This window comes from Hippopotamus amphibius, chromosome X (assembly GCF_030028045.1).
Source record: "Hippopotamus amphibius kiboko isolate mHipAmp2 chromosome X, mHipAmp2.hap2, whole genome shotgun sequence".
NCBI classification, from domain to species: Eukaryota; Metazoa; Chordata; class Mammalia; order Artiodactyla; family Hippopotamidae; genus Hippopotamus; species Hippopotamus amphibius.
Window position 1 is genome coordinate 102,619,997 of NC_080203.1, and position 14,235 is coordinate 102,634,231.

The window sequence follows — 14,235 nt, forward strand, 5'->3', positions numbered from 1 at the left end:
GAATTTGTCTAAATAGTAGCACAGTACTTCTAAAATTTTACAGAATTTTCCCTATGAGCGTGTTTATTACAAGAGAAGTTTTCTGTATCATGTGTCAGTCTGTCAGTTGCTTAAAATCATTAAAATTCTGTGCATAGGAATGTTTGATTTCATATTTTTAGGTAACTTATAATTTCCAACTTTGCATCAGATTTATATTAACTCTTTAATTAGTATAATTATTTAATTACTACATATAGTAATAAAGAATTACAAAAATTATATATAAGTGTAAACTAATTTGGGAAAACTTTTTAATTGAATTGAAACTTTCATTTTTGAATTGAATATTGATTTACAATAGTGTGTTAGTTTTAGGTTTATAGCGAAATGATTCAGGTGTGTGTGTGTGTGTGTGTGTGTGTGTGTGTGTGTAAATTTTAGATTATTTTCCATTATAGGTTATTGCAAGATATTGAATGCAGTTCTCTGAGCTTATAGTAAATCCTTGTTATTTATCTGTTTTATGTATAGTAGCTTATATATCTTAATCCCATACTCTTAACTTATACCTCCCCTCCTCCATTTCCCCTTTGGTAACCATAAGTTTGTTTTCTAGGACTGTGAGTCTGTTTCTCTTTTGTATATAGGTTGATTTGTATTATTTTTTAGATAATTAGGTCTAAATTGTCTATTTAGGTCTCCTGACCATTCTTTATTGGGTTTGTTTTCTTGGTTTTTTTTGATACTGAGTTGTATGAGCTGTTTGTGTATTTTGGATATTAACCTCTTGTCGGTTGCATCATTTGGCAATATTTTCTCCCATTCCATAGGTTGTCTTTCTGTTTTATTGATGGTTTCCTTTGCTGTGCAAAAGCTTTTAAGTTTTATTAGGTCCCATTTGTTTATTTTTGCTTTTATCTCTTTTGCCTTGAGAGACTGATCCAAGAAAATATTGCTGTGATTTATGTCCTAGAATGTTTTGTCTATGTTCTCTTCTAGGAGTTTTATGCTGTTATGTCATATTTCGGTTTTAAACCATTTTGAGTTAATTTTTTTATACTCAAAAAATGTGTGTGATGGAGTGTTCTAATTTCATTGATTTACATGTTGCTGTCCAGCTTTCCCAGTACCACTTGTTGAAGAGACTGTCTTTTCTCCATTGTTTATTCTTGCCTCCTTTGTCATACATTAATTGACCATAGGTGTGTAGGTTTGTTTCTGGGCTATCTATTCTGTTCCTTTGATCTCTGTCTGTTTTTGTGCCAATACCATGCTGTTTTGATTGCTGTAGCTTTGTAGTATTGTCTGAAGTCTGGAAGGGTTATGCCTCCAGTTTTGTTCTTTTTCCTCAGAATTACTTTGGCAATTCTGGGTATTTTCTGGTTCCATATAAATTTTAGGATTATTTGTTCTAGTTCTGTCAAAAATGACATGGGTATTTTGATAGGGATTGCATTGAATCTGTAGATTGCTTTGGGTATTATGGCCATTTAAACAATATTAATTATTCCAATCCAAGAGCATGGGATATTTTTCCATTTCTCTGAATCATATTAAGTTTCCTTTATCAGTGTTTGTAGTTTTCAGCATACAGGTCTTTCACTTCCTTGATTAACTTTATTCCTAGTTATTTTTTTGGTGCAATTTTAAAGAGGATTGTTTTTTTAGTTTCTTTTTCTGATATTTAATTGTTAGTGTAAAGGAATGCAACAGATTTCTGTATATTAATCTTAGATTCTGCTACCTTGAAGAATTCATTTATTAGTTCTAATAGTTTTTTTTTTGGGGGGGGGTGGTGTTTGTTTGGTTTTTTGCCATGCCACATGGCTTACAGGATCTTAGTTCCCGACCAGGGATTGAATCTGGGCCACTGCAGTGAAAGCACTGAGTCCTAACCACTGGACCATCAGGGAATTCCCTAGTTCTAATAGTCTTTGTGTCGAGTCTTTACAGTTCTCTATGTAGAGTATCATGTCATCTGCAAATAGTGATAGTTTTACCTTTTCCCTTCCAACTTGAATACCTTTTATTTCTTTTTCTTGTGTGATTGCTGTGGCTAGAACTTCCAGTACTGTGTTAATGGAAGTAGTGAGAGTGGGCATCCTTGTCTTGTTCCTGAATTTAATGGGAAGGCTTTCAGCTTTTCACTGTTGAGTATTATGTTGGCTGTGGGTTTGTTGTAAATGCCATTTCTTATATTGAGATATGTTCCCTCTACCACTTCAGTGAGAGATTTTATCATGAATGGATATTGAATTTTATCAAATGCTTTTTCTGTATCTATTGAGATGATCATGTGGTTCTTTTGTTAATGTAGTGTATCACATTGATTGATTTGCATGTGTTGAACCATCTTTGTGACCCTGGAATGAATCCAACTTGATCATGGTGTATGATCCTTTTTATGTATTGTTGGATTTGGTTTGCTAATATTTTGTTTAGTATTTTTACATCTGTATTCATCAAAGGTAGTTATTTTTGTAGTGAGCTTGTCTGCTTCTGGTATCAGGGTGATGGTGGCTTCATAGAATGAATTTGGGAGTGTTCCTTCCTCTTCAGTCTTTTGCAATAGTTTGAGAAGCATAGGTGTAAGTTCTTTGTATGTTTGGTGGAATTCCCCACTGTAGCCATCTGATCCTGAACTTTTGTTTGCCAAGAGTTTTTTATTACAGATTCTATTTCACTTCTAGTGATCAGTCTATTCAAAGCATCTATTTCTTCTTGACTCAGTTTTGGCAGGCTGTATGTTTCTAGAAACTTGTTCATTTCTTCTAGATTGTCCAATTTGTTGGCATATAACTGTTCATATTATTCTCTTATGATTTTTTTTATTTCTATGATATTGGTTATTTCTCCTCTTTCATTTTTTTAAAATTTATTTTATTGAAGTATAGTTGATTTATAATGTTGTATTAGTTTCTAATGTACAGCAAAGTGATTCAGTTATACATATATATATAATAGTTTGCATTTGCTAGAACCCAAACTCTCAATCCATCCCTCTCCCACCCTACCCCCTGCAACCACAAGTCTGATTTCCATGTTTGTGAGTCTGTTTCTGTTCTATAGATAAAATTCATTTGCATATTTTATATTCCATATACAAATGATAGCATATGGTATTTGTCTTTCTCTTTCTGACTTTCTTCACTTAGTGTGATCATCTCTAGGTCCAACCATGTTGTTGCAAATAGCATCATTTCATTCTTTTTTATGGCTGAGTAGTATTCCACACATATATACACCACATCTTCTTTATCCATTCATCTCTTGATGGACATTTAGGTTGTGTCCATGTCTTGGCTATTGTAAACAGTGCTGCTGTGAACATTGGGGTGCATGTATCTTTTCCAATTATAGTTTTGTCCAGATATATGCCCAGGATTGGGATTTCTGGATCATATGGCAACTCTATTTTCAGTTTTTTGAGGAACCTCCATACTGTCTTCCATAGTGGCTGTACCAATTTACATTCCCACCAACAGTGCAAGAGGGTTCCCTTTGCTCCACACTCTCTCCAGCATTTATTGTTTCTAGATTTTTTGATGATGGCCATTCTGACTGGTGTGAGGTGATACTTCATTGTGGCTTTGACTTGCATTTCTCTAATGATTAGTGATGTTGAGCATATTTTCATATGTTAGCCATCTGCATGTCTTCTTTGGAGAAATGTCTATTTCAGTCTTCTGCCCATTTGTGGATTGGGTTGTTTGTTTTTTGACATTGAACTGCTTGTATATTTTGGAGATGAATCCTTTGTCTGTTTCTTCGTTGGCAAATATCTTCTCTCATTCTGAGGGTTGTCTTCTTGTCTTGTTTATGGTCTCTTTTGCTGTGCAAAAGCTTTTAAGTTTCATTACGTCCCATTTGTTTATTTTTGTTTTTATTTCCATTATTCTAGGAGATGGGTCAAAAAGGATCATGCTTTGATGTTTGTCATAGAGTGTTCTTCCTATGTTTTCCTCTAAAAGTTTTATAGTGTCTGGCCTTACATTTAGGTCTTTAATCCATTTTGACTTTATTTTTGTGTATGGTGTCAGGAAGTGTTCTCATTTCATTCTTTTATATGTAGCTGTCCAATTTTCCCAGCACCACATATTGAAGAGGCTGTCTTTTTTCCATTGTATATTCTTGCCTCCTTTGTCAAAGATAAGATGCCCATATGTGCATGGGTTTATTTCTGGGCTCTCTATTCTGTTCCATTGATCTGTATTTCTGTTTTTGTGCCAGTACCATACTGTCTTGATCACTGTAGCCTTGTAGTATAGTCTGAAGTCAGGGAGCCTGATTCTTCCAGCTCTGTCTTTCTTTCTCAAGATTGCTTTGGCTATTTGGGATCTTTTGCATTTCCATACAAATTGTAAAATTTTTTGTTCTAGTTCTGTGAAAAGTGCCATTGGTAATTTGATAGGGATTGCATTGAATCTGTAAATTGCTTTGGGTAGTATAGTCATTTTCACAATGTTGAGTCTTCCAATCCAAGAACATGGTATGTCCCTCCATCTGTTTGTGTCGTCTTTGATTTCTTTCATCAGTGTCTTATAGTTTTCTGCATACAGGTCCTTTGCCTCTTTAGGCAGGTTTATTCCTAGGTATTTTATTCTTTTTGTTGCAATGGTAAATGAGAGTGTTTCCTTTATTTCTCTTTCTGACTTTTCATTGTTAGTGTATAAGAATCAAAAGAGCTTTTTCTGTGCATTAATTTTGTATCCTGCTACTTTACAAAATTCATCAATTACTGCTAGCAGTTTTCTGGTAGCATCTTTAGGGTTTTCTATGTATAATATCATGTCATCTGCAAAGAGTGACAATTTTACTTCTTTTCCAATTTGGATTCCTTTTATTTCTTTTTCTTCACTGATTGCTGTGGCTAAGACTTCCAAAACTATGTTGAATAATAGTGGTGAGAGTGGGGCACCCTTGTCTTGTTCCTGTTCTTAGAGGGAATGCTTTCAGTTTTTCACCATTTAGAATGATATTGGCTGTTGGTTTGTCATATTTGGCTTTTATTATGTTGAGGTAATTTCCTTCTATGCCCATTTTCTGGAGCGTTTTTATCATAAATGGATGTTGAATTTTGTCAAAAGCTTTTTCTGCATCTGTCTAGATTATCATATGGTTTTTATCCTTCAACTTGTTACTGTGGTGTATCAAGTTGATTGATTTGCATATATTGAAGAACCCTTGCATGCCAGGGGTAAACCCCACTTGATCATGGTGTATAATCTTGTTAATGTACTGTTGGATTCTGTTTGCTAGTATTTTCTTTAGGATTTTTGCATCCATATTCATCAGTGATATTGGCCTATAATATTTTTTTTGGTGACATCTTTGTCTGGTTTTGGTATGAGGATGATGGTAGCCTCGCAGAATGAGTTTGGGAGTGTTCCTCCTTCACTATATTTTGGAAGAGTTTGAGAAGGATAGGTGTTAGCTCTTCTCTAAATATTTGGTAGAATTCTCCTGTGAAGCCATCTGGCCCTGGGCTTTTGTTTGTTGGGAGATTTTTTTTTAAGTACTTTTATTGAGATACAGTTAACAGACAATAAACAGCATATATTTAGAGTGTACAATTTGGTATCCCAATCTCCCAATTCATTCCCCCCCCAACCCTCTCCGCTTTCCCCACTTGGTGTCCATGTGTTTGTTCTCTATATCTGTGTCTCTATTTCTGCCTTGCATTTCCTCTTTCATAGTTGTTAGCATTTGCCTTATGTATTGAGGTGCTCCTATATTGGGTGCATATATATTTATAATTGTTATCTCCTCTTCTTGGATGGATCCCTTGATCTTTATGTAATATCCTTTCTTGTCTCATAACATTTTTTATTTTAAAGTCTATTTTATCTGATATGAGTATTGCTACTCCAGCTTTCTTTTGATTTCCTTTGCATGGAATATCTTTTTCCATCCCCTCACTTTCAGTCTGTATGTGTCCCTAGGTCTGAAGTGGGTCTCTTGGAGACAGCATATATATGGGTCTTGTTTTTGTATCCATTCAGCCAGTCTGTGTCTTTTGGTTGGGGCATTTAGTCCATTTACGTTCAAGGTAATTATCGATATGTGTGTTTCTATTACCATTTTCTTAATTGTTTTGTTGTTGTTTTTGTAGGTCCTTTTCTTCTCTTATGTTTCCCGCTTAGAGAAGTTCCTTTAGCATTTGTTGTAGGGCTGGTTTGGTGGTGCTGAATTCTCTTAGCTGTTGCTTGTCTGTAAAGCTTTTGATTTCTGCATTGAATCTGAATGAGATCCTTGCTGGGTAGAGTATTCTTGGTTGTAGGTTCTTCCCTTCATCACTTGAAATATATCGTGCCACTCCCTTCTGGCTTGCAGAGTTTCTGCTGAGAAATCAGCTGTTACCCTTATGGGGGTTCCCTTGTATGTTATTTGTTGTTTCTCCCTTGTTGCTTTTAATAACTTTTCTCTGTCTTTAATTTTTGTCAATTTGACTACTATATGTCTTGGTGTGTTTCTCCTTGGGTTTATCCTGCCTGGGGCTCTCTGCACTTCCTGGATTTGGGTGGCTATTTCCTTTCCCATGTTAGGGACGTTTTCAACTATAATCTCTTCCAGTATTTTCTCGGGTCCTTTCTCACTCTCATCTCCTTCTGGGACCCCTATAATGAGAATGTTGGTGCATTTAACATTGTCCCAGAGGTCTCTTAGGCTATCTTCTGTTCTTTTCATTCTTTTTTCCTTATTCTTTTCCACATCAGTGATTTTCACCATTCTGTCTTCCAGGTCACTTATTCGCCCCTCTGCCTCAGTTAATCTGCTATTGGTTCCTTCTAGTGTATTTTTCATTTCCGTTATTGTGTTGCATATCTCTGTTAGTTTGCTCTTTAATTCTTCTAGGTCTTTGGTAAACTTTTCCATCTTGGCATCCAGTCTTTTTTCAAAGTCCTGGATCATCGTCACCATCATTATTCTGTATTCTTTTTCTGTAAGGGTGCCTATCTCCTCTTTATTTAGTTGTTTTTCTGGGGGTTTATCCTGTCCCTTCATCTGGTACAAAGTCCTCTGCTTTTTCATTTTCTCTATCTTTCTGTGGCTGTGGTTTTCAGTTCCACAAGATGAAATACTGCTGATACTGCTTGATACTGCTGTCTGCCCTCTTGTGGAGGGAGCTGTCTAGGAGGCTCGTGTGTGCTTAGCCCTGATGGGAGCAACTCGATTTTTTTTTTAATTTATTTATTGGCTGCGTTGGGTCTTCGTTGATGCATATGGGTTTTCTCTAGTTGCTGCGAGTAGGGGCTACTCTTCATTGTGGTGCACATGCTCCTCATTGTAGTGGCTTCTCTTGTTGTGGAGCACTGGCCCTAGGTGCTTGGGCTTCAGTAGTTGCGGCACATGGGCTCACTAGTTGTGGCACATGGGCTTAGTTGCTTTGTGGCATGTGGAATCGTCCCAGGGCAGGGCTCGAAACCGTGTCCCCTGCATTGTCAGGCGGATTCTTTACCACTGCGCCACCTAGGAAGTCCTGATGGGAGATTTTTAATCACAGCCTCAATTTCAGTACTTGCGATTGGTCTGTTCCTATTTTCCCTTTCTTCCTGGTTCAGTCTTGGAAGATAGTCCTTTTCTAGGAATTTATCCATTTCTTCCAGGTTATGCAATTTATTGTCATATAGTTGCTTGTAGTTGTCTCTCATGATCTTTTGTGTTTCTGTGGTGTCCGTTGTTACTTCTCCTTTTTCATTTCTAATTCTGTTGATTTGTGTCTTCTCCCTTTTTTCCTGATGAGTCTGGCTAATGGTTTATCTATTTTGTTTATCTTCTCAAAGAACGAGATTTTAATTTTATTGATCTTTGCTATTGTTTCCTTCATTTCTTTTCATTTATTTCTGATCTGATCTTTATGGTTTCTTTCCTTCTGCTCACTTTGGCATTTTTTTGTTCTTCTTTCTCTGATTGTTTTAGGTGTAAGGTTAGGTTGTTTATTCGAGATTTTTCTTGTTTCTTGAGGTAGGATTGTATTGCTATAAACTTCCCTCTTAGAACTGCTTTTGCTGCGTCCCATAGGTTTTGGTTCGTTGTGTTTTCATTGTCATTTGTTTCTAGGTATTTTTTAGTTTCCTCTTTGATTTCTTCAGTGATTTCTTGGTTGTTTAATAATATAGCCTCCATGTGGTTGTATTTTTTGCAGTTTTTTTCCTGTAATTGATATCTAGTCTCATGGTGTTTTGATCGGAAAAGATGTTTGATACAATTTCAGTTTTCTTGAATTTACTGAGGCTTGATTTGTGCCACAAGATGTGACCTATCCTGGAGAATGTTCTGTGTGCACTTGAGAAGAAAGTTTATTCTGTAGTTTTTAGATGGCAAGTCCTATAAATACCAATTAGGTCAAGATGGTCTGCTGTGTCATTTGAAGCTTGTGTTTGCTTATTTATTTTCTGTTTGGATGATCTGTCCACTGGTGTAAGTGGGCTGTTAACGATTCCTACTATTATAGTGTTACTGTCGATTTCCCTTTTTATGGCTGTTAACCTTTGCCTTATGTATTGAAGTGCTCCTATATTGGGTGTATAGATATGTATAATTGTTATATCTTCTTCTTGGATGGATCCCTTGATCATTATGTAGTGTCCTTCCTTGTGTCTTATAATAGTCTTTAAAGTCTATTTTGTCTCCTCTTCCATTTTTTATTTTATTTGGGTCCTCTCTCTTTTCTTCTTGGTGAGCCTGGCTAGAAGTTTGTTAGTTTTTTTATCTTTTCAAAAAAAAAAAGAAAAACAGCTCTTGGTGTTATCTATCTTTTCTATTGTTTTTATCCCTATTTTATTTATTTCCTCTCTGATCTATATTATTTCTGACCTTCTGACCTTTGGTGATTGCAGTGGGTTAGGGTAGGAGGAGAGTGTGACTACAAAATGATAGTAGGAGGCACTGTTTTGGGAGTGATGATACTCTTCTCTGTTTTGATTTGGGTGGTATTGCCTAAAACTATACATTATAAAAACTGTACCCCCAATAAAGTTCAATTTTATTACATTAATTTTTACAGTACCATTAAATATACTTTAAAAAAAACCAATTCAGTCAAATACATTATATGGACCTAAAACAATGAGACTTGAAAATCTAACTTTAGATCTAAAGGTAAAATTTGGGTTATCTTAGAGTAGTAGTTCTTAGCCAAGGGTATATGTAAAACACAGGGAATTTTTTCAAATGTAACTGCCTATGATCTACCTGATTTTGATTCACTAGTCAAGGCTAGGGCTGGTCATATCTTCTAAAATAGCTTCCAGGGTAATTGTGATATAACATCAAGTGCTGAATAATTTCTTGAACTGACAAATTACTACAAAACTTTAGAATGTTGTCTCTCAGAAGCAAACTACTACAATAACTAGAAGAAATTTCCACATTGTTTTCTCTGAAAGATACTAGTTGTGTTAGTCTAGGTAATTTAACTTCTGTAACAGAGAGTTTCCAAGTCTTAGTTAACAGTGTTTATTTCTTGGTCATGTCAGAATACACCAGTGGTATGTAGATGACCTTGCTCCACATAGTAATTCAGGATTCTTGTCTCTTATCATTTGGTGGCTTTAGTATTCCCTTGGAGTCTTGCCATCCTCCAGGCCTGGAAGTTGTGTATATCACTATGCCCACATTCCACTGGCATTCAATGGCATGGGCCCAACTTACTGTAAGGAAAATTGAAAAATGTAGTCTAATTGTGAGCCTAGGAAAACAAGGGCTCAACACAATTGAATATACTTACTCTGTGTGCCGATGGAGGGCATATCCATGTACTTTCACAGTTAAGAGTGAAGGACTATGGAATACTTTATACTTTTTATAATTTGAAACTCATTTTAATACATTGTCAACAGCATAAAAAGCCAAGTTTCCAAAGCATAGTTGTATGTTACTAAGAATATTGGAAAATACATAAAAAAGTTTAATGTGGGCTTTGGAGGCCTCCTACCCTATTCTTGCTTTTGATCACAAGGACCTGATGACATCACCCCTGATTGTTTTCCTTGTACCCTAGTGAATGGTTTTGTCCTCTAGGTTTTGTTTATCACCTCTGTTCTTCTCCAGAGTATTCAGTGAAGATCCACACAGATGTGTTTCTTCCCTTCCTACTTCCCACATAGTCATATGAACTTGAGAAAGATTCACTCATTACACATTCATTATTACAGTATATAAAAATATTATCCATAGTCACAATATGTGTACCCTAAGTTTTAGCACATATGATAAATTGGATGTGGTCAGTGGGATGATCATCACAGAGGTACTTGAAGAAGAATGCGCATATAAAATATAACATCCCATTCTCCATTCTCCACTTAAGTGCTTGAAAAGTGATTCTTTGGCTTGTATGGTAGTGATGGCAGCAGCAGTTATATATGTGGGAAGAGGTAGAAAGAGGAAGAAACAGAAAAATAGAAAATGTCTATGATCTACTGATACAGGAATTTATCCCCTATTTTCGTAGAAGGGTTTAAACATCAAACAAATGGAATAATCAATACATTTTGTCTGTTTCCTGTGTTTGTAACAGACTGCATTTGCATTGATTTGAAAGCAAGTTTTGTTTCCAAGAAGAGATGGCTTACGAGGGATTTTATGCCTCCTCCTTCCTGAAAAGCTGAATAGAGTAACATAATTGGATAGTATTTTGGCCATCTTTCACAATCATTAATAAAGAGATTACTCCAGCCACAAATACATCAAAGTAAGTATTTTCAGGTGTCAGAAGAGAAAGTACTCCAAAAGATCACACCTCAGTCTTCAGCACGAGGTCAGTGTCAGAACTCCATCGTAGGGTTATGACTTCTCAGTAGCAGGATTTTTTATCTAAAAAACTAGAAAATTCTTTACTTCCATCAAGAACTGAAATATAGGACACAGGGTTCAGACAGTGTGTGGGTGAAGCAATAAGAAAAGGAGTAAGAAATATGTGTAAACTGATAAAATCAATGTCAGTTAGGCAGTGGGTGTTTGGTTTGCAAGCCTATATGTTACTTGTTCCCTAAAATTTCCAATCCTATGGATTTTGAATTCTCAAAAGGAGGCCTGGCAGCATAGCATACTTTCCTCAGGATTGGTATCTAATCCTGAGGGGAATGACCATAAAAGAGAAAATTGAGAATTTCGAAGAAATGTGACATTTCATAAACCATAGGAGACAGTAAAAAGAGACCTTTAAGGGATTGAAATAGTCAAGGTTGAAAGAGAAATGGAAACCCAAATAACATAGAGAAACATGAACCCTTCCTCTGAACTATTTGGTTTTAAGCACAGCTAAAGAAGCTGAGGGAATTTGGTTTTGTAATACAAGCACAGTACATTTTCCTTTCAGCAACTACCTGCCATGTTCAAGTTTCTGAAAATAATATAAAATTTATATTATTTATATTGTAAATGATTTTATGAATGATAAAATAGCCTACCAAACCCTCTAAATCTTGGGGCAAAAATCTGACCTCCCAAAAGCTACTGCCGGAAAATTTCTTATATTTGTGTAAGACTCAATGGAAGTTGGCAAATTGTTTTAATATTTCAGCAATTAGTTATTAACCACCTCAAAGTTTTCTAGGAGAAAAAAGGAAATAGAAACATAAGCAACACTTGAAAATAATTTCCTCTGCCTTTTAGAAATTGTGTTTTAGTAAGAAAAGACTAATAATTTATCCTAACTGTCAAAAAATAGAACTTAAAGAAATTGACTAAACTGATACTTTACACAGCTTTGTTAAATTTTTCATTTCACTTATTGTAGTTTTCAACTCTAGAATTTTCATTTGGTCCTTTTTTATGATTTTTATTTCTCTATTGGAGATTCTATATTTATTGACTCATTATTAACATATTTTCTTTTAATTCATTTAATGGTTTCCATTAATTACTTGAACAAATTCATAACACCTACTTTGAAGACAATCTCTGCTAAATGCCATATCTGGGTCCACTCAGAGTTAGTTTCTATTCACTACTTTTTTCCTCCTGAGTTTGGGGTACACTTTTCAGTTTCTTTGTATGTCCAGTAATTTTTGGTTTAAAAGTGGACATTTTAGAGAATACTTTATCTAATATATTCTAATAACTCAAGATTGTCTTATTTTTCTGAAAGTTTTTTCTATAGTTTTATTTGTTTGATGTTTAGTTACTTGTCTGAACTTAAACTGCAGAATCTGTTGTCTTCACCCACCTCCAACCCCTACCATCTCATGCATTAAGGAATACATTGATTTGCAGCCAGTTCTTATGTTTCCCTTGGCTTTCACTTTTCCCCAGGATCTTTTGAGTCTCCCACATGTTTTTAATTTAGCCGTCCATGAAGTTGGTATGGACTTAGCACTTCTCTGGTTCAGTGGTTTCAAGATCTCCCCATTAAATATCTGGCTGTAATCAGTCTGAAACTAGGACCTCAGCCTTGGGCTAGCAAAGCTGGGAGGATTTCCCCCATCTGTTTCAAACCAAATCCATCACTTCTCTCTGGCAAATCTGTGGGTTTTCATCCTCTGCCTTTTATCCTTCACAGGTGTTACCCCCCAATAAATATCTTACACATCAAATTCACATTGGCATCTGCTTTCCAGAGGACCTAAACTGAAACAACGGGTGGCATGGTTAAATGGCCCATCAACTTTGCAGTTTTCACTGAGGAGGTGTTTAAATTAGAATTGGGTGAGGCAGAACCATCCTCATTCATAAAACTGAGACTGCTCTAGAGCAAACAACTGGTCTCTATCTAGGTCTACTAACTGAAATCAAAGATACTCCTCAATGCTTGAAGGAACCCAGGGGTTAAATTCCTCCTGTAGAAAGGAATGAGGCAATCATATAGGAGAGAATTCAATGGCCATTGGAATTTAGTCAGTTGTCACCAACCTGAGGTGGGAAAGCTAGATGAAGAGCTGAAGGAGGATCCACAGGGGGTACTATCCTGGCAAAGACCTGAACCGGGAGGTAAATAACTTTCTGTTTCCTAACTGTATCAATAATTGCATTCAAGTACTAGTAATAGAGACCTAAATATAATAGCTAAAAACACAACAGTTTATTCTCTTGCATAAAACAAGTTCACAGGTAGACAGTCTTCAATTGTTACAACAACTCCACAAAATCACAGACTCATCCTAACTTTTGCTCAGCCATTCTCAGCATGCAGCTTCTTCTGTCCTTAAGGTCACCCCATGTACCAAGGTAGATGCTGGAACTCCAGCCATTACATATGTAGTCTAGGGGAGAGAATGGAAGAAAAGCAAAAAGGCCCTCCCCTAGCCCCAACTGAGTCAGCTCCTTTAAACAACTTTTCCCAAAGTTGCCTATACCACTTCCACTAAACCCCATTGGCTAAAACTTGATCATATTTCCACAAGGGGTTCAGAGGCAGATGTAGTTCTTTATTCTGGGAAGCAATGTACCTAGCTAAGAATCAAGCTTGTGTTGTTAAACAATTCTTTGCCACAGTGATCTCTCAGTTTAAAAAAATCCATGTTGACCTAGGTTAAGTTGAACACTGTGGACAGAGAGAGAAGGAAACTTGAGGCAATATTTTTCCTTACGGGCTTCACTAGCGACAAGAGGACAGATTTAACCCCTCTTGTGAACCATGGCATGGAATCATCCACAGCCACCAGGTAGTAGGGAAGAGCCCTGCTCACTACCCTGGAAAGACCCCAGACGTGAGATTCATTAGGACGCAACTCCATGATATTTTATATAGTATTAAAGATTTCTTTTCTTTGGGCTAACAGAAATTGGAAAGGCTCAACCACATCTAGGTTACAAAAAGGAGATGGTTTTATATCAACTTTCTTAACCAGTTTGGTCTTGCATAATCATGGCTCCCCAGGCCTTCCTCCCAAAAGGTACTGACTGTTTTAAAATAGCAAAATACAATCAACCAAATTGGCTGTGAAAATCTACTAAATATAAACTCCAGTCTGGTAGCAGCCTCTCTCTCACACACACACGCACATGTACATGCATGCACACACACACACAAACACAAGTACACACATTCTAGTGAAAATCATCCCAGGTCCAGAATTGAGTCTCGTAAATTGCAGTCGCACTTGCTTGTATACCTTGACTTTAGCTGAGAGGAAATCTTCACTAAACACACAGGGCTATTTTAGAAGAGTTTTTTTTTTAAGTAGACAGTTTTTGCCTTCTCTGTGATTATTCATGGAATGAATATATAATTTTCCTATGTCAGAACTCCTGTGTTGATAAGACATATAAATATATAGAAGTGATAATAATTAATGAGGTATATACAGA

At 36.1% G+C, this 14,235-nt stretch overlaps 1 protein-coding gene across 2 annotated transcripts in view; it reads left to right on the forward strand.

The window, feature by feature from the left end:
- Positions 1 to 13,157, forward strand: part of RPGR (retinitis pigmentosa GTPase regulator) — a 68,867-nt gene extending 55,710 nt beyond the window's left edge. Inside the window, exons 18-19 of one of the 2 annotated variants that reach the window (XR_009050229.1) lie at positions 10,505 to 10,678; positions 12,488 to 13,157. Coding sequence is in view for 1 of the 2 variants with exons in the window: in XM_057717698.1 (XP_057573681.1) it covers positions 10,505 to 10,520 (16 nt within the window). In the remaining variant the exon portion in view is untranslated. Of the gene's footprint in view, positions 1 to 10,504; positions 10,686 to 12,487 lie in introns of those variants that run through there. The other variant, XM_057717698.1, reaches the window with a different exon arrangement.
- The last annotated feature ends 1,078 nt before the right edge of the window (positions 13,158 to 14,235 follow it).